The sequence below is a fragment of the Ooceraea biroi genome, chromosome 8, assembly GCF_003672135.1.
Source record: "Ooceraea biroi isolate clonal line C1 chromosome 8, Obir_v5.4, whole genome shotgun sequence".
Classification (NCBI taxonomy): Eukaryota; Metazoa; Arthropoda; class Insecta; order Hymenoptera; family Formicidae; genus Ooceraea; species Ooceraea biroi.
Genome location: NC_039513.1, coordinates 3,446,367 through 3,465,724, shown reverse-complemented (window position 1 = coordinate 3,465,724; position 19,358 = coordinate 3,446,367). Strand labels below are relative to the sequence as shown.

General features: G+C 41.2%; 1 protein-coding gene across 2 annotated transcripts in view; it reads left to right on the top strand.

Annotated features, from left to right (window-relative positions):
- Nucleotides 1–1,286: 1,286 nt before the first annotated feature.
- The window catches only part of LOC105274842, a 35,341-nt gene continuing 17,269 nt past the window's right edge, over nucleotides 1,287–19,358 (top strand). The window contains exons 1-2 of one of the 2 annotated variants that reach the window (XM_011331290.3): nucleotides 1,287–1,441; nucleotides 1,914–2,383. In XM_011331290.3, the coding sequence (XP_011329592.1) occupies nucleotides 2,000–2,383 (384 nt within the window). In that variant the 5' untranslated portion in view covers nucleotides 1,287–1,441; nucleotides 1,914–1,999. Of the gene's footprint in view, nucleotides 1,442–1,470; nucleotides 1,828–1,913; nucleotides 2,384–19,358 lie in introns of those variants that run through there. The other variant, XM_011331292.2, reaches the window with a different exon arrangement.

Genomic DNA, 19,358 nt, shown 5'->3' with positions numbered 1-19,358 from the left:
ACGGAGAGAGACAGAAGGATAATAAGTGCATCAGTGACGCAAATCATTTTCAGAGGACCCTCTCGCACAACACAGCTACAAAAGCGCCCTTTGCTCTTTATCTTGAACCGCGGATACGGACTGGCGATAGTCGCGTATGCATCCCGAGCAAAATAAAACAAGCTCTGTGAGGAAAAAAAGAGAATAATTCGTTCAATCAGAGACGTTTAGGAGTTACATTTCAAAGAGTTATACAGGGTGTCCCGGGTTTTAACCGACAAACTGCGGGAGCATATTCTACTAGTGGAAATAAGAAAAAATTCTTATATCGAGTTTGCTTAGAAATGCTTTATTACAAAGTTATAAACCAATATTCAAAAGAAATATGAGACAAGTAACAACGGATTTTTTCACAAAAATAAAAATTATCTACGCAATGATTTAGTGACGCATTTCAAAATGTTGTCCTTGCACATCGATACAAGCTAGACACCGACGTAGTACAGAATTTGTTACGGTACGACATTCCTGAAAATTTTGTTGCATCTCAGTAACTGAATTAGTAATTCGTTGCTTTAAATCTATCTGGTACTCTCCTGTTAGGAAATCTACGTTGATACTCTCGTACGGCAGCTCGTGCATTTCCGTCACAGAATCCGTACACGAAATGAATATCGGTGTATTCCTCATTTGAAAACACTTTTGGCATTCTGATAGTAATTGCTAGTTCACACGACGATTGAAATCTAACAGCTACTGTTGTGAAAGTAACAATCGTACTGAATCGTTTCAACATAGTGAACATGAATACACGTGAATACACGTAACATAAACATCTTCGACCTTGCAAATTCTACACTATGTTCCGTTGTTACTTATCTCATATTTCTTTTCAATATTGGTTTATAACTTTGTAATAAAGCATTTCTAAGCAAACTCGATATAAGAATTTTTTCTTATTTCCACTAGTAGAATATGCTCCCGCAGTTTGTCGGTTAAAACCCGGGACACCCTGTATATTTCAGTCTCTTGGAATAATATTTTGTTTCCTGCAGTATCTTCCTTCACGTTGCATTGATTTTGTTGCAAAAAGAAAACGTGCTCCCCGCTGGTGGATTTTCACACCCAACTTAACGCTCGACGTTATTCATCGACGATGACTGCCATCGACACTCTTTTTCACGCGCCACCCTGTACATCACGCGTGCGTGGTACGAGCGTAACGATCCCGAGGACGGAAAAGAGAGGGGAAAGCGTCCCGCCGATCGCGCGGAGGGGTGTCGCGGGCAAGGGGCAACAGATGTCCTTCCGCATGACGCACGCGGGGTGGTCGTCCCTTGCGATGAAATAGTCTTGCGGTGGTGGTGTCTGCGCGTCGCGTCGCGAGGACGGAGTGGGTGTTCCACGTCCTCCGGGAAGGCTCGAGGCAACCCGATCGCACCGAAACAGCGCGTTTGGACAGGTATGCATCTGCTCTGCTCGATTATCGCCCGCTTATTTTGTTATCGCGCGCTCGCGACTATCCTAACCTTGAAGCGGAGTAGCGAGTATCACGCGCGATCGCGAGAAGCGAGGGGATCGAGAGAGTGTATCGAAATAGATTTTTGCAACGCCGAAAGTGAATATTTTCGTTAGATCGAATGGCCGTTTGCGTTGAGAGGTATATTAATTTTTCCAACCGAAGGTAAATCACCCTCCGGATGATTTATGATCCAGGCGTTGCCTGTATCGTGTAAAAGTGAACCGTCAACAAACGGTTAAAAAATGAAGAAGTGACAACGAACTGCAGTAGCGCGGAAATTCGTGTATCTCTCACAGTCATCACGCGTAACGCATTTTGCATACACGGTAAATTTGAGAATAGCACAACTGAGACGGGGATATTCTTGTGCAACGAGTAATCGGGAGGAAATAATCTGGGGAACTGTTTTCAGGTTCGTCCGGGACTCGTCCGCGTAGAACGATGCTGGACGCGCGTCGCGGCGCTTCTTCCCGACGAGTATTTGTGGGTTAACGCGCGATGTGCGAGGTATCGAAGGGTCAGCGCAGGACCTTCCGCGACCAGGATCCGCCACGAATATGCAACAAGAGCGCGGAGAATCTGCTGCGAGACGAGCTCGAGTTCTCGCGCTCGACCCCGAGCTCGCCGACGACCCTCCAGCGCGCCGCTAGCCTCGAGAAGTGCTTCAGCGAGCCGGAGTTCTTCCAGAAGCAGCGCGAGCTGCTCTCGAAGCACGAGCAACGCTCGAGGGAGAAGGACGGCGGTGAGGAGAACGTTACCCCCGTTCTTGCACGTAGCGCGGACGACGGTCCCGGAAGTGCGACCGCTGCGAGAAGCACCGAGGATCTCCTTCTGCGGGAACTCGCCGCCAAAGTGCCTTCCCCCTGCAAAGAAACGAACGAGGTACGTGAAATTGAACTCGTTTGATTGTATTGATTATTCTTGTTTGACAGGTTCAGAATAGTCGCGATATAGTCTTAAAAAAATGATAATTAATTAAGAATTTATCGTAATCGTCTCCTATAGGCGTCTTTTTCATAAATCCAGTTTATAAAACAACTCTGAAACTGAATAAAATAGGATCGCCTGATTGTAATGAATAATCGAGATGCTCAAGTTACATGGTTCACGTTATATTTGGTAGTTCACCGTTTTCTCATTTAGAACATCGCCGGCAAAAATATTAGGTCATGAGGTTAAGAAACAATAGAAGAGAATTGATTAGTTCACGTTTCTTTTTGACTTTCTCGCTTTATTTATGAACATATCGAGGACGATCTGGTAAAACCGAAATAATTAAAGATAAGTTATATATGTCATGTATTTTGCGATCACATATACGAGAACATATATGTATTCGATGATATCTATTTAGTGCAAATCCAAGATATCTCGTCTGAAATACTCTTTTTTAATGGAAATTCGATTGAATGATTTTTTGCAAATCTTCTATATTCGCTAAGTATATTGATTTATTTTATGAACAATGACACATTTGTACGAAGCATGGAGAAATTGAGCATTTTTAAATTTAACACCGTTTTTATGCCAAAGAAATTAGCGTTATCGACTTACAGTAGCAGTAATGTATCGCGAACGTGACTACCGCGCGTTGCGGCAATAAAAATACCGATAAAGTTCGTGCGGTCACGAGCGTGAGTCACGAGTAATTCTTTGCGCAAAACTGGAAACACGCGCGATAGATCTCTCGCTACGTTATAAATTTACCAAAGGCGAGGAACGAGTTTTCTCGCGAGAAAGAGAGTGTAGGTGTGTGTGTGTGTGTGTGTTGGTTTTCTACTTGGTTGTCACGTTCCGGTCACAATGCTATTTCTCAGGTGATGTACAGGTACATTATCGATCAGCGCAGGAATCTTGTCGTATCTGAAGTGTTGGGGGAAAAAACTCCGCCAAAGAAACACGGCAAACTCGTTCACGCGGAATCATCAACCTTCGGCAGATTGTTTTTGTCGTTGCGATGAAATTCCAAGTTCTACGTTTTTATAAAATTGACGTCCGATTCAAACGCTCTTTTTATATGCTTTTATATTTTTTTCAAGGCTTAGAAATCTTTCGACAGCAGCAGGTGGTACGACAAAGACAGAGACATTTGCGAGATATGTTAAAAAAATATTTTAAAATATTTACCAAAAATTTCGAGAGAGAGAAATCGAGTTTGCGTTTTAACTGTATAACTTCGTAAAATATACTTGTTATGTGTTAAATAATGGAAGCAGAAATTTCTTGCTAGAGTTTATGCCGGTTTCTATTCATATGAATAATGTGTCATGTTAGTTTGTGTTCGTTAAATTCCCGTTCTTTATTTATGCGATTGGAATTGCAGTTTTATCTTTTATTCTTCATTAGAATTTAAATAGATTTCTCGTCTGTGATACGGCATGCCAGATAGCGTAAAATTCTTCTTATTTATTTCTTTATTTATCGTACATACCAATGAAAACCTACATGCACGCGGCGGTGAAGTTGCGTAAATAAACTCGAAACCAGCACTTATGTTACTTGATACGCATATATTGCTGCTGCTGATATGCTTGACAGAACTCAAGAAACTCGGTACCGTTTTACGGCTCGTTCACTTTCTTAGACTCTTATTATTTTTATCTATCTACGTGTGACTCGCCCAGCCTTAACAGCTGGAGGTGTCCTTCACCATTGCGGTACAAATTTGTGAAATCACGCTCGTAGAAGTAGGTGACAAACACATGTCACAGCAATGCAAGGTGTTTACGACTGGTCAGTTTTGAAAGTACGAGTAAGACATGAATAGAAATGATCTACTTTTAATGAGCTAGAAGCGAAATGTGAACACACTTCGTGTAACATAATTTATCATATATTATCATATGTTAGAGCAAGCTGAATATATTAAATTAGACACAAAACCGTTAAAGAGGCAAAAAACCACTAAAGAGGCAAAAAACATTAAGAATTTTGTGAGACAATTACATTGAAAATATTATAAACTGCAAGTAATATATGAAGAAACTAATTGTGTGTGTATATATAACCGTGTACAATAGTAATATAATGTATTACACATTCATTAATATTTTAGTAACTATTTAATAACAATTTAGATATGAGCACTAGAGCTATACTAGAGAAAAATTATATTTGAGAGATTTTAGAGATGTTTCCTCTTACATTAATTATATATTTTGCCATTTAGAACAAGAGAGATATAAAAATTCCGCATCAAGTCACTTCATGGATGATTTCACAGATGACTTAAAAATCACGAATAATTTTCCACTCTTAAGCTGATGTCTCGAAGGGTTTTTCCTAGTGGACTTCGCTTTGAGAAAACATCAGTATTTGTAGCGAACTATGGGTGACAGATGCATCGTTCCTGAAATTCTCAGAACTGTCGCATTAGCAGAGACAGCCAGAGATGATGGCATGATCTGCGGGGTTCCGAGATGAATTAGGTTCGAGCCTGAAGGGTAGACGTGGGCCCTGCAGGCCTCGGCAGGTTCTTTTCCATCAGATGTTTGTGCCTTTGTGCGGAATTCGAATTAAGCAGCGTTCACAGACAATAAAAGAGCGAGTATTGCTGCACGTCATATAATTTTTTTCTTTGTATTCTTCCTGCAAAAGTGCATCGTTGGTATTTTAGATATTCTTTGAACTGAAAATGTTTTTAAAAATTCTCATTTTGTACACACGTGTAATGTGAGACAAGATTATTTAAAAAAAAATATTTCTTTCTACAGGAAATCATGTCGCTTTCCACATTTTGAATTTTACGCTCGTTAATACCACTTTTTACATATTTACATATTTATGACATTTCGCATGTTTCTAAAAATATTACATCTTCGAGATAATTGTGTAAATGTCTCTTGCTATTCGCAGGTTGCCTGTCGCTCAATCGTTATACCAGGCAATCACATTTGAAAATGATAAATGCTAGTAACAATCTGATTTGCTCACGATACTTTTTGATTATTTTTGTGTAATTATTGATATGTGATAAGCTTCAGTTCAATGGAACCCGATCGGCGAACGGATAGGCTGTGCCTTTGTGTCGTCGAGCGTGTAAATCATTCAGGAAGGAGCGAAACGCGGAATGCAAAACGCGTGCATGTGACTCGGCAAGAAAAATGCAACACATTACGATTACGAAATTGTTTTCCGCGATGTCGTAAGACGATCAGATGTTCGTGCGCACTCGCACTCGCAGCAAGTTGAAGCGAATTAAGATTTAGCTGGAAATTTGCTCGAAATACACCAGTTATATGGTGCACGAGGTCGTCGACCGTCAGCGGACAGTGTTACGATATTGACGAGAAAGCCGCTATTTCGGGGGGCGACGACTAATTACCGGGCGAGGGGAAGCGGTTCGGAAACGTCGCTGATAAATATTCAATCGATCCTTCATGAAATTATCATCGTTCCGAGATTGCTCGCTAATAATCTAAATCCGGCTCATCGATTAATCCAGACGAAGCTCGAGCAAAATTTCGTTTCAAATCTACCTTTTGCTTATATACTTTTTATTTTTCCCGAATTTTATTATTCTCGAGATTTAGTTAATCGAGATTATTGACTCTTCGAAAAAACATTTTTTAATAAGTCTTATTTTGTAAAATAAAAGTGGAACAAGAATTTCATTTTATGTTATTTCAAAAACAGGATAAAATTAATTACTATTGAATATTTCATGTTACAACATAGGGTTATTAACTAAATGCCCAAGTTACCTAAGTGTACCTAACATTGCGAATGTATTATATAACTCGCATTTCATAATTTTTGTTTTACGAGTAAATATCCCGAATGCCAAAAAGGCAGGTGTCGCGTTCGCGCGCTTGAGATGCAGATCAGGACCAACCAGGCACGCTGCATCCCCACGGTGCGTCTCCCGCTGCGGCGTGATTTCGGTGTGAAAGCAGCCTGTTAAAGCTGGCGTGGCGTGGTCCCGCGTACAGCGCATCCCGGCATCTTCCTCAGTCCGATGTTTACGCTCGTGCTTTAAACATTTTTCGCCGCGTGCTCGGCTTCGGAAGATCGCCGATCTCGCTACGTGCGACAGTAAGATCTGTGCATCAGTGTGATCTCATCGGTCCTGCGGTGAGCGCGGGTCTCGCAGGCTGCACGACGACGCAAAACCGGCCAGCCTCGTAAAACCGAGATTCCGGTTTGCCGTTTCCGATCTACACGCTTCGCTTCGCTGCAAAGACCGATCCTAAAATCGCTCACGATTAAGCCGCCCGTGTCGGTGAAGGATTCGGATGTTTAACGTGGAGAGTAACGGTCGATGACGGAGGTAAAGAAAAATATTTGCGCACTTCGTAAGGCAGAGAAAGAAAGAGGTTCTGATATCGCGTCGAAAGATTCTCCAAACAAGTACTCGACAAATATTGACGCTGAGAAACATGCGAGGACGAGACATGAGTTGCAGTGTTTTTGATCTGGCGTTTCATCAAGCAATCGTTATGCGCATATCTTTAATTGAAAATATATTTGATGTATATTAACATTGATTATTAGGCCTTTCTCAGCTTTATAGCGAATTTAATTTTGAATTTTAACGCGAAGTATTTATTTGGGCGTAAATACAATTCGGTGGAATAAAAGAACATCGAGTATAAGAAACGGTTTGGATGATATTCGAACTGATTAAAATCGCATGGGCGCGTGTGTGTGTGTGTGTGTGTGTACTCATCACGTTACAAAGGAATCCGATAAACCCAGACATTCATGATGAACAGTGACGGGCAGTACACCGACGCGTGAGAGACGCGTGTCGAGTGCGTATCTACGAGTGCGTATCGGCGAACGCGTATTCGAGCGCGGCCTTGGAATTTCGTCTTCCTTTCGCGCTGTCTACGACGCCGACACGCGCGTAATATATTACGAGCGTTAAATACGGGAGTCGTGCGAATTGCCGCGTCTCGCTTACGTGAGACACGACAAACGGAGCGTCGGGACGGTTGCGTAACGCGTTGGAAAACGCCTTACTGCCTTCGCGTTCTTTCGCGACACGCCACGCCCGTGCGTATCGTGGAATAGAGCTCTCCCCGCGTTCTATTTCGCCATCAGAGATCGTTGCAACTGGTGGTGCGAGGATGCAGCATCCTTTCGCAACCGCACGTGATCCTGATTTCGCCGAAATCCGCGTCGGGCGGTCTCGATATCGGAGAACTAGCCTTACATAAAATAAAGTAATTAAAATTCACAGAATAATGACTAATGTTGCTAATAGAAATTAATTTAGATGAAAATTAATAGAAGAAACAGAAATTAATTTAGTCACGAAATGATAAGTTTTCAGGATGATTCTGCGTTTTGATATCATAAAAGTTCCTGCGTCAGTGTCTGGTTTCTTTACGGAAGATAGAAACTATCGTATCATATATAGCGTATTATTTATCTGGTTTGAGAAGGAGTTGAGAGAGTAAACTCAAACTTGGCAAACCATGGAACGTGCTACGCTTGTCGAATAATTAATATGAGATAATGCTTATGAAGCAGATTATGGGATACAGCTGGCTGTACGGTGGTTGCACATGTTACAAAATTTAGATAATCATTTAGTTATTAATGGAATTAGTATGAAATTAATTTAGGTGAAGATTATCTTAATATAATCTTATACTTAAATAATCGATAATTATTACATTTTCAGCGAACACGATGGATACACAGATTAATTTAATAATGCCGAGTAATGGAAATCTTAATGAATGTACTATATTATTTCATTATACGTGAACGCGAATAATTTATATAGAAAGATTACTTAATGCTGAAAATTAAAATGGACAACGTATTATGATTAGATATTTAATCACGTAACTATTAAAGGAAAAATAAAAGTTGCGCATCTCGACGCAAGACGCACTTCCAAAACTTTCGCATAATCGATCATACATTTAATTTGTGATTTGCGGATAATGGATGATACATTATCGGAATAGCGCGGCGCGCCATAAGACACAAACGCTCCGTACACTTTCGAAGGAACGGCAAGCTACCGGTCTTGCAACATTAATTAACCGCAAACTGGTTGTACTCCACGCTCGAGGAACTAGTTTCCGTACGGTACAAACGCGGATTCTTTATACAGGGTGTGAAATCATTTCCGGCGCAGCCAGTTAGCATGGGAAAACAATTCCGGCGACTTTCCGTTAAATCGCCAACGAGAGGTGACTGACGTGGCGTTTCCTACTCTCCCCAGTCTCTGGGTTGAAGAAATGGCAACGCAAAGAAGGCGAATTTTAAGGTGCGGACGCACGTTCTTGCGCGGGTCGAGTGCACCACCACGATTGTTCCGCTCTTCTGGCCCTCCGAAGTGCGCGATTATGAGTTTTATGAGAGGACCGATTTTGCTCTCGCGGAATTGCACTCGCTATTGTTTCCCTTCTGTAATGTAGACGACTGACTCTGAGGAAATTGAGGCACCGCTCTTTTTCATTACCCGCGACGAGATCTCGACTCGTGCCTGATGGCACGAGTTACTAGGGTCAGTTGTCTTCTTCAACGCGGGCGGTCTCATTCCGACGTTGTTTCCGTTCCTTTCTATGGGAGCGTCTTTGTGGAACTGACGATCTCGGTACAAACTGTATTGAAAGAGAACCCCAGCTTCCATAGAAATATGTAATTTCTGTGTGATATTCCGGAAAGATGGACAGATACTGATCGTAGTTACGAGATACGAGAGTATTAAAGTGAAAGATCACGCCAATTTGCATCACTACATCGATGCAGAGTGCTAATTCCACGTCTTGTCTTGCGATACGAGTTTTACTTTCTAACGACAGCGTATATTGTATCGTCGATTCCGTATGTGCCATTGATCGAGGGGGTACCGCCCTGTTCCTCAATCGTTTCTATTTCTAGGTTTCTCTGCGAAGTTATCGCGATCAGAGACTTGAGCTGGAACGCCGGAGCTAAACTTGATAATAGAGAAACTCGATCAGAAGGAAAATTAATTCTCATTTCGATGATAGATCGATTTAATCTGCCCATTGTGTGATTTTCCATTCTTTGCCATGATGGTGAGAGCGAATTTCTGTGCGATGAAATATGTATTCGGTCTGTTGTGAATGTAGAGAAATCATCGTTCATGCCGAAAATTCAATATCGCTTTGCTCGTATATCGATTGTTGCATTAATAACAACATTTGCGTGATGACTCGGCCCGACCAGTGGCAACGGTGACGATATACCGTGTCGCATTCGCGGGCGACGCTATGATCTGTAGCACAGGACGCTTTCTAATGACGGTCACACCGTATTATTAAGCAGAATCGATTAAATCGTGTCTTCGCGTGTGTGCACGCCCGAAGAGAAGAAAAAGACGGTAAAAGTGTCTCGCGTAGAGATCGTATCGGCGCCTGTCATAACACCATGCATGCGCGATTTCTATGGGAAAGTCGCCGTGATTTTGCGCCGATTTAACGCGCGACACGTTAACTCCTGCAAATTACGAGAAAGGTAAACACTATTACTTTCGTCCAAATGACGATAAATTTTTTATGGTCAGATTAAGCGGGGCTGGAGGAGACACGAGAGACCCGATTCTCAGGACGTTGATCTTTGAGACACAGCCGATCCTGTCGAGAATAATGACCGCATATCGCAAATGAACACCTTACACCCGGTTAATTGCGTGTTAATTTTTTTCGCCGTGGTTATCGGAACACGCAAAAATCGGGCGGCATTTTATTATCGCAAAGCGCGAGTTAGGACAGATGCAACGCGCCCTTCTTTCTCTCCATTCATTTTTTTTCTTTTTCCCTCTTTCGCTCTCCCTAACGATAGGATGTTGCGGGCGATCCTGTCGGACCGGTGCTTTTTGTTTTACATAATCCTCCGTGGAGAAACGTGATTCTCACAGGAATCGCGTCCGCCAGGTGTTTGCTCGTTGGTCCGAACGCTCTCGGACTCGTTCTGATCGAGCGTACAGATGCAACGGTTCGCCTGCGGGCTGATTAGCATACATTTACCATGAGTTTGACAGAATGCAACATTTCATTTATCAACCGATTGTGGAAGCTCTGGGATTCGGTGCAGGAAGCGAAAGTTTGAACCTGGACTCGATCCGGCTCAATGTCATAATCTCCGTTATAAAAAAACTTGTCTTTAATGTCGAATATATGGTTGTAATCAAAATTATTATAGTCGCATTTTAAGTCTTTGAATTATTTAAATCAGAAGCGCATCGACGCGTTGATTTTAAATTACGATTCTTCTCAAAAGGAAGAATTATAAACTTGGATTCTCCTTCAGTAGGCTACGACTATTGCAACTGTATTCCGCATCGTAGGTATATCATAGTCCACTGATGGATTTGTCACAATGCGGAAGAGAGACAACGTGCTAATTTCACGGACGTTAGCGGAGAACGGCTGTCATTCGGTGGCACTTTAATGACTGCATTGCTGGCAGTCTGATAGCCGTTTCGCTCCCGGAATGATAGTGTATTAACACTCTCCTGCAAGAAGTGATGTTCACTGTTGCGACATGCAGAAAAAGTGAACGCAGTAGTATCGCGGTATTTATTCGACGAGACCGCTGTTACTCGCTGAAAAATACAAAGCATTTGTTGATCTGATATAAGCTGTTCCAGTAAGGTAAAGTTCCAAATTGTCGCGGCACAATTTAAGAAACATTTCTATCGAGGAAAGATATTTGCACTATCACGAGTCTTTATTCTTCTTTTTTATATTTTTTAATATCCCATTTAATGAAATTAAAATTGTAGGATCAGGTTTCAAATCACATCTGAAATGAAGATTGTAGGAAATAACGAAAGTAGGAAATAATTTTACTAGTAACGGACACGTAAGAATCCAAGTCTCGTTCCTCATTTCTAACATCCTAATGTTAACCGCAGAATAATGGGCGAAACATGGTACCGGCGAGAATAATTGAACGTCATCGTTCAGAAAATTCACGTACTCGCGTTTTATGATCGTTAGATTCGCGATTAATTCGGAAACAAATTTGCATTAACCATATCCGCATAACGAGCTGTTGCATCGGGGGAAGTGAGAGTCTCTCTGTCGCCCCGAGGTGCGTTTTCGCTATTGTCTGTCCGCGGCATTTAGAGTCGCGGTGAATCAGAAGCTCTCGGCAACTGTCTCCTGGCGTTTTACTTTCTAACGATAGCGCACATTGCGATATTACCTTTGCCGGCGAGGACTTCACGGCGCGTTAACGACGAGGAGCGTTTAAGGCCAGGAATTCGTTCTACGGGAAAATTCGTCGCGGCTGTCGAGCAGCGAGCAGCACGTGCTAATTTCGTTGATTTTCATAGAATCGTCTAGCGGCGCCTTATCGAGAAACGATCGCGAAACAATTGTGATTTTCACGGGTTCGCGAACGCGCAGAAAATATGTCGGGACATTTGTCTATTGTGACTTTTACGGTTTAACTTTGTACGATCAGCGCGGCATTTCACGGTGCGTTAACGACACGAGGAAGGATTTTAGCGAAATGATTTATCACTCAAAACGAGGGAAACGACTTCTCGTAAGTCAACGCGTTGCGATTTTTAAAACGAGCCACCGATGCCTGTTTGATGTCTAGCGCATGCAAAGAGCGGTAATTGCATCGATAATTAAGGTGATCGATGTGCTACAAACTCCGTCCTAATGGACAGCTTTGCTTCGATTCCGTAGATACATGTTGCTATAAATCACACTCGAACTTTCCTACCGATCGGAAGCACGCTATCTTATCCAATGACTTTATAATAAAATGCTGAAAACGCAGTAAACGCAGACGGAAAAAGCGGTCTATTCTCTGCTTGCAGTTTTTCTAATACTGTTTCATATTTATATCGAGTAGTACTCTATCATTATTTTCTTTGAACTTTCAAATTGATACGAAAAACACGCTGCTTATCTGTCACAATAAAATCTTGCGACAAGGATGCATCATCGAGAGATCATGATTTATAGCTGCGCGAGTTGAGCAATGAGGGAATGTGAAAATAACCGCTTCCGCTCATGATTACTTCAATTTCATTAAATCACTGTTACTTTAAACGTAGGATGGACAGCTGAACGTTTTCTTTTGCTTCTCGATATCAATCAAAGATAGAAATCGCTGTCGTGCGCGGTACAGCTATCGATAGCACGCTATCCGTTCCTCATTGTCCCCTCGAGGGAGGAAAACTCGCACATTCGGTTCGCTCTTCCCGATTCTCAGGCAGACGAGAAAACAAAGCTGCACGTGGCCGCGAGCGACGCACTCGCTTTCTAAACGGTCGAACGCACCGCAGGATGCGAGTGCACGCTTGTTTAATCGAACAGAGAGCCTCGCACGAGAGAAACGTCCCGACTCGTTGCATTCGTCACTCGGACGATAAACTCTGCCAATTTGCGTATTACGTTGCTGCGTAACAGCGCGTCAACCGCACGCACCCGGGGGAAAAGAAAAAAACGGCAGATTAATCGAGTTACTTTTACTCTCTCTCGAGCCGTTATTGCTCGGCGCGTTCATTAGCACGCTCGTTGGTATCATCTACTTTAATCCTCCATCTCATTCATTCTATTCGACAACTTGCATATTTGTTAACATTTGCCGGGATTGGTAGTTGATTTACTCATTTTCTTACATTCAGTCGTATTCAATGTTTTTGCAGGTGTCTTTAATCAATCTGACAACTGAGATTGCTGTGCCACGTGTTAATTGCGCGCAACATTGTGCAACGGATGATACGCGATTAACGCGGCCCTCGGACTTTCATCGATGGTCGTATTCGTTCTGCACGTGGACACACGGTCGGGATAAATGATTCAGATAAGATATGCAGTAGCGCATGTCCAATCTCTAAAATGCCTTAAATTATGGAGTCACGTAAGGGAAAGGCGCCACGAATTATAAGACGACAGAGATTCGTTGTTCAGTGTCCCGCTCAGGAGCTTCTCGATTAGCCTCGATCTCGCGTACAATTCGCTTCGCGTGTTGCAGCGTGGACGAACAAAATATTTTAAAGTGTACCGAGACAGCGCTTAACCGATTTGCAATATTTCTTTATTGAAGAGAAAAAACGAGAAGCAAAGAAAGAGACACGGTAAAATCTTGTTCTAGGTTTGTAGGTAATAAATCCTAAACTTTATTACGGACATACGTGTCTTTCTTGTAACATTTCTTCTCACAAGTTTTCATTTCTGAGAAATAAAATAATAAGGAAGAACTCGATATCTCGGATTTTTATATCTTTTATGTAATTTAATTAGTAGATACAAGTATTTGTTCCTAAGCAAATTGATTAGATTCGTTTCTGTTCTATGTAATAGTAAATTCGCATCTCTTCCCAGGTTTTTGCAGTTTTATGTGATTCAATGACTATTAGCGAGCACCTTTCCGTGAGAGAATGGATCGTATCCTAGATCAATTTATCGACTCTTTAATGCAGCCGTCAGTTGTTACTCTCCGACGAGAGAGAGGATGCACCGCAACTTTTCAATTAACCGCAATTTCCAACTCTCGAGGCCTACCGATCGGCTTTCCTTAATCGCGCGCCTGCACCTGCACGTCACATAGTTGCATCGTAAATTTAGTTCACCGACGAACTTTGTACCCTACTTCCTGCTTGCAGAAAAATCCGATACGATCCATAGTGATAAAATCCGAATTCCCGTGTCTCCGATCTTTGCAGAATGATTCGCATGAGAGCCATAAGCTTTTATATCTCGTGCACTTTTATATTTAATGATCGTCCTTAATTTACTTTGCAAATTTTATTTTTTTTACGCGTGATATACTTCTCATTGCAAACTAATTTTACTTTTGTTTTGTGAAGATCTTTTGTGAAATTATCTTTTTCACAGTAATATACAAGATATTATATAACATAGAATATTGTTTCGACAATACTGCAACCTGTCTAAGGAATCGTTACGTGGACCACGTGGCTCGATGTCGGCGTAGAAAAAGTTTCACGTGTGTAGTTCGTTCAAACACAGCCGATCAACGGTCTGCCTCCGATTATGAGAGAGTGAAAGTGCGTGCCGGTGGTACAGGTGCTTTCGATGGGAAGCACGTTTTCTCGGCTCGGATTCAGTCGCGCGCACCATCTCGAGATGAATGTTGTGTGATCGCGTTTTTATTCTTTTTCGTTTTGTTTGTTCGACTTTGATATGTGGCCTGAGAAGCATTAAATTATCTGTGATTTCCAGACCGATTAGCCACACGATAGCGACCAACATCGTTAAGAGAATTAACGATTTGTTGCTCATGGTGACGGTTACAGTGCTGCGAATTGCCGGATGTGTTGTATGCTTAATGTTCCGCTTCACGTATCATTCGTATGAAGACAACGAGCGATAGTCTTGTGCGAAGAAAGGTAACGAATCTAAAATTTCGAAAAAAACATAATTTATATTTATTTCTTCTTTTATTTTTACGTTCGGAAAAGTAGAAATTCTCTAATTATTCCGTTTAACGTTAAAGAAAATAAATCCCGATTCTGAAGAAACATTAGTGTCTCAATCTCAAGTGAAGTGAAGTGAATTGCGGGAAATATGATTCTGGCTGTGGCGTTCAATTTCTGAACGTATTGCATAATTGCCAATCATCTTTGAAAAACGAGAAATAATTGCGAATTACGCAGCGGATTACGGAGAGGTTCTTGTCCATGTTCTCATGACTGTGAACCTTACCACCGTGAAACTGTACTCGGACTACTGGTTGTAAAGTCCAAGCCATCAGGGAATTGCATGTGCACCCGCGCGCGCAGCATCAATCGCTAATATTTCTGCATTGTACCTATTTCGAAGCACAAGATTGCCATAAGTTTAAAGCGGAGGAAATATATGTTTAGGGTATTCCTCATTTTTCTAAAAAATTATTAAAAATCTAAAAAATTATAGACTCACTTCACACGTGTCATTTTAGAATTCCAATATCATAAATTTGACAAAATGACTTTGTTACATTAGTATCTTATAAAGAAATAAGCAACAAGTATCTTCACGTATCACTCCTATTTACAGATCTCTTATTTATTGGGTTGGCCAAAAAGTAATTGCGTTTTTTTTTATATAAATAAAAGGCGAATTTTTCATGGGAAACAAAAACTTTATTAAACAATATATTGTCCATTTTGTTTGATTATCTTTTGCCATTTTTCAGGCAACTTCATGATTCCGCGCTCAAAAAAGTTCTTATCTTTTTCAGCAAAAAACAATTCCAACAACGATTTCATATCCTCATCAGCAGTCAAGGTTTTACCATTCAAGGCATTTTGCAAAGAACGAAACAAATGGTAATCTGATGGTGCCAGGTCTGGCGAATATGGTGGATGTGGTAACACATCCCATCCAAGCTGCAACAATTTTTCACGAGTGACCAAACTTGTACGTGGTCTAGCGTTATCATGGTGAAACACAACACCTTTGCGATTCACCAATTCTCGACGTTTCTGTTTGATAGCAATCCAGTTGACGACAGTATACGTCTGAATGAATGGTTTGATTCCTTGCAAGCAGCTCAAAATACACAATACCTTTAAAGTCCCACCAGACTGACAGCATAATCTTTCTTTGGTGAATATCTGCTTTTCAAGTGCTTTCAGCAGGTTCATCACGCTTGCTCCACGATCTTTTTCGTTTGACGTTGTTGTAGACGATCCATTTTTCGTCGCCTGTTATCATACGTTTCAAAAATCGATCATTTTCCTCACGTTTCAAAAGAGAATCGCAGATGTCAATACGCTTAGTGAGATGAATTTCTTTGAGCTTACTAATGTATCCAAGTCTTTTTAAATGGTTTTCAACACTCGATTTCGATATGTTAAGATTCTCAGCAATCTCTCGTGTCGTTAAACGCCGATTGGAATCGATCAGTGCCTTTATTTTGTCATCATCAATTTCGATTGGCCTTCTTGAGCGTGGTGCATCTTTCACATTAAAATCTCCAGATCGAAATTTAGTAAACCAATTTTGACACTGCCGCAGTTTTAAAGCATCTTCGCCATATACATCAGATAACTTTTTATGAGCTTGCACAGCGTTTTTCCCTTTTCGGAAGTAATAAAACAAAATATGACGAAAATGTTCTTTTTGATTTTCCATTTTGAAATCGACGGCAAACAAACAATTGTTAACGAAATCGTGTACTTTCTTTTTCTAAAACAAGCTTGAACTGTGAGTTGTTAACCTACATAATGAATTTGCGGTTTAGAATGAAGTTAGTTACATTTCAAGACATGTATTGTTCATCTATTGGAAAAAAACGCAATTACTTTTTGGCCAACCCAATATATATCACTATAGATGTATGCTCCGGATATATATCCTACTCTTTTATTTTTTATACTTTATAATAATCGTATCTTTATTTAAAACAAGGTTCTTGCATTAAGCACGCGTGAAGAGAGTATCAATTATCCTTGAAAGACTGCGGCACACATTCGTTTCTTGTAAAAATAGACAACCACGATTTGCGATGGGGTGTGTGCAGAATTTTCCCGTGAATGTCAGCGGATTCACGGCCGGTGGTGCCGTAGGAAGCAGCGTAAGCGTGTAAGGGATACCCGTTACAACGTTACACGCAGCGCGGGTCGCGTGCTCGTCGGCCCGTCTCTCCGCTCTGCTCGGCTCGGCTCGACTCGCGCGCGTCTCGACGCGGCGACCTGTCAGTTTGCGTCGCGCGCTCGGACGAGCGAGCTGTGTTGAAGTAGTCGAGTGCGCGCGTTACAACGGCAATAACATAACGCGTGTGATACGCCGCGCAAATAAGAGTAAAAGTAACGACGAGGTACTTTCGCGCCGTCTCGTCACATCAGGCGTCTCCGAACGACGCTTTCAGCGCACCGACGACGACCAGAGCCGTGTAACATCCATTTCGGTAGGCGATTACAACTCTTAGATTGTACCATTAACGCGACACTACGTTTACGAGAACGACACTCTTGGAAAATGTTTGAAGAGCACTTTACCGAGACGTGAAGTGCGGTATTATTTACAGAATTCTCATTATTTATTAGAAGATAATTCAAGAGAATTTATATGTATAGCGCTGTATTCTGCTCGCGGCGGATTTGAAAGTATTCGGAGAATCATTACTGCCCGCGAGAACTTTAAAAGCGTTTAGAAGGTCGTTAATGTTAGCGGGATATCGCAAGCCACTCAGATCCACAACTTACTTTAAAAGCGGAGTTTGACTCGTTAATGGAGAATTCACACTGCGTCTAGAATCTTTAGAAAACGAATTCTCCTATTGGATTGAACATCAGACACGGTATGAAAAAACTCCGGTTAAAGTCTAAATGGAATCGGGCCTTAGGGGATCTTTAGCGTTTACGAAGAGCTCGGATATTCAGAGGATCCTTATCGCGTGCAGGAGATTCGAAAGTATTTCGGAGGTTTTTGTTATCTGTGAGACGGAGGAGCGTTATTGCTTTCACGAGATTCGAGAGTGTATTTTTATTTTTTGCAAACATTTAATTGATTAATACGATATCTGCATTATGAACGATTGAAACTGTATTAATATGGATCGTTGTATGAAATACTGTAATTACGCGGAGTAATTGAAGCGGGATTATGCGTAATTATACGGAAGCGAGAAATTAAATATCTCTTATAGATATCGCTTATCAATCCGGAGCAAGCGTCGTTGATTTTTTCTTTGGCCAAATGAAAGTCCCCATATGGACATTCATCTGTAATCTTTTAATATTAATGATAGACATCGTTACACATACAATTTGGGATTAACTTTATCTGAAACACATGCGTTACATATATAGGACATATGTTGTCCACTTAGCGGATCAATGTCGCATATGCGCGACATTTCTCGCAACTTTTTACAGCAGCGCAAACATGAGCAAAACGATCTTGTCGTTAGTCGGTCAGATTTGATTTTCCATTCAGACCTTGGTGGCGCAGATATTAATTACCTGATGGAGCGAACAAGGCAAATCCGATATGCCGTTAAGGGCATGGCGTTCCAGATTTATCGGACTATCCTTGACCGATCGCCAAGACTATAGGACGAAGGTCTTCTCTTTTAGATCGCCTTGTATTCTCCGCGTGGCGTGATATGAAGATCGATCGGAAGTGTCTGCAACACGTCACTTTTACGCACTCTTAGGCACTCGAGCGTGTAACGAGAGCATCGTATGCAATTCAATGCACGCGCCCACATACCGGGTGGTGATTATGGTTTGAATCCTTGGGCCTAAATGTAAATCCTAAAAATATCTCATTTGTCGTAAAACAGTGACGCACAATTCCAATTTCTAAAATTAGTAAGACAAGAAAGGTAAGCGTAAAATTAGAAGATCATATGGTTAAACTGTTCGATACTTAAATGAAAATTTTGAATTTATAGTTTTTCATGTTTTTCCAAACTGTAATTTCTAACGCATTTACAACTACTTTGTTTCTAATGGATCAAAACAATGAATTTTATGCATTTCTAAATGACTATATAATGCTAAAGCGGATTGTTTCCTATTTTGTGTACGTCAGTATTTTTTATTTGTTTTTATAGCATCTGTGTATCACGAATATCGAACACATAAACATTATGGAATGAGTGACTTGATTATCACGGCGCCAAGGATATCACAGTTCCTAATCACCCGATGATTATCGTAAAGCCCGAGATGGGTTTGAACGGCGCAATATCAGGCGCATTGTCAACCAATGACGCAGTTAGAATTTTCGATACTTATGCAAGGTTTATCGATGAGTTCTCTTCCTCGTATCTTTGTTAATTGCAATATTATCTCAAATCTCAGTTCATCATTCATACATTATATCATCGACTATAAACATGTATCATTATTATAGCGTACACAATCTTGATTAATGTTACGTCAAAAAACTTGCTATAAAACGATATGCAAATTTTACTGATCTAAATTAAAAAATGAACATTTTAG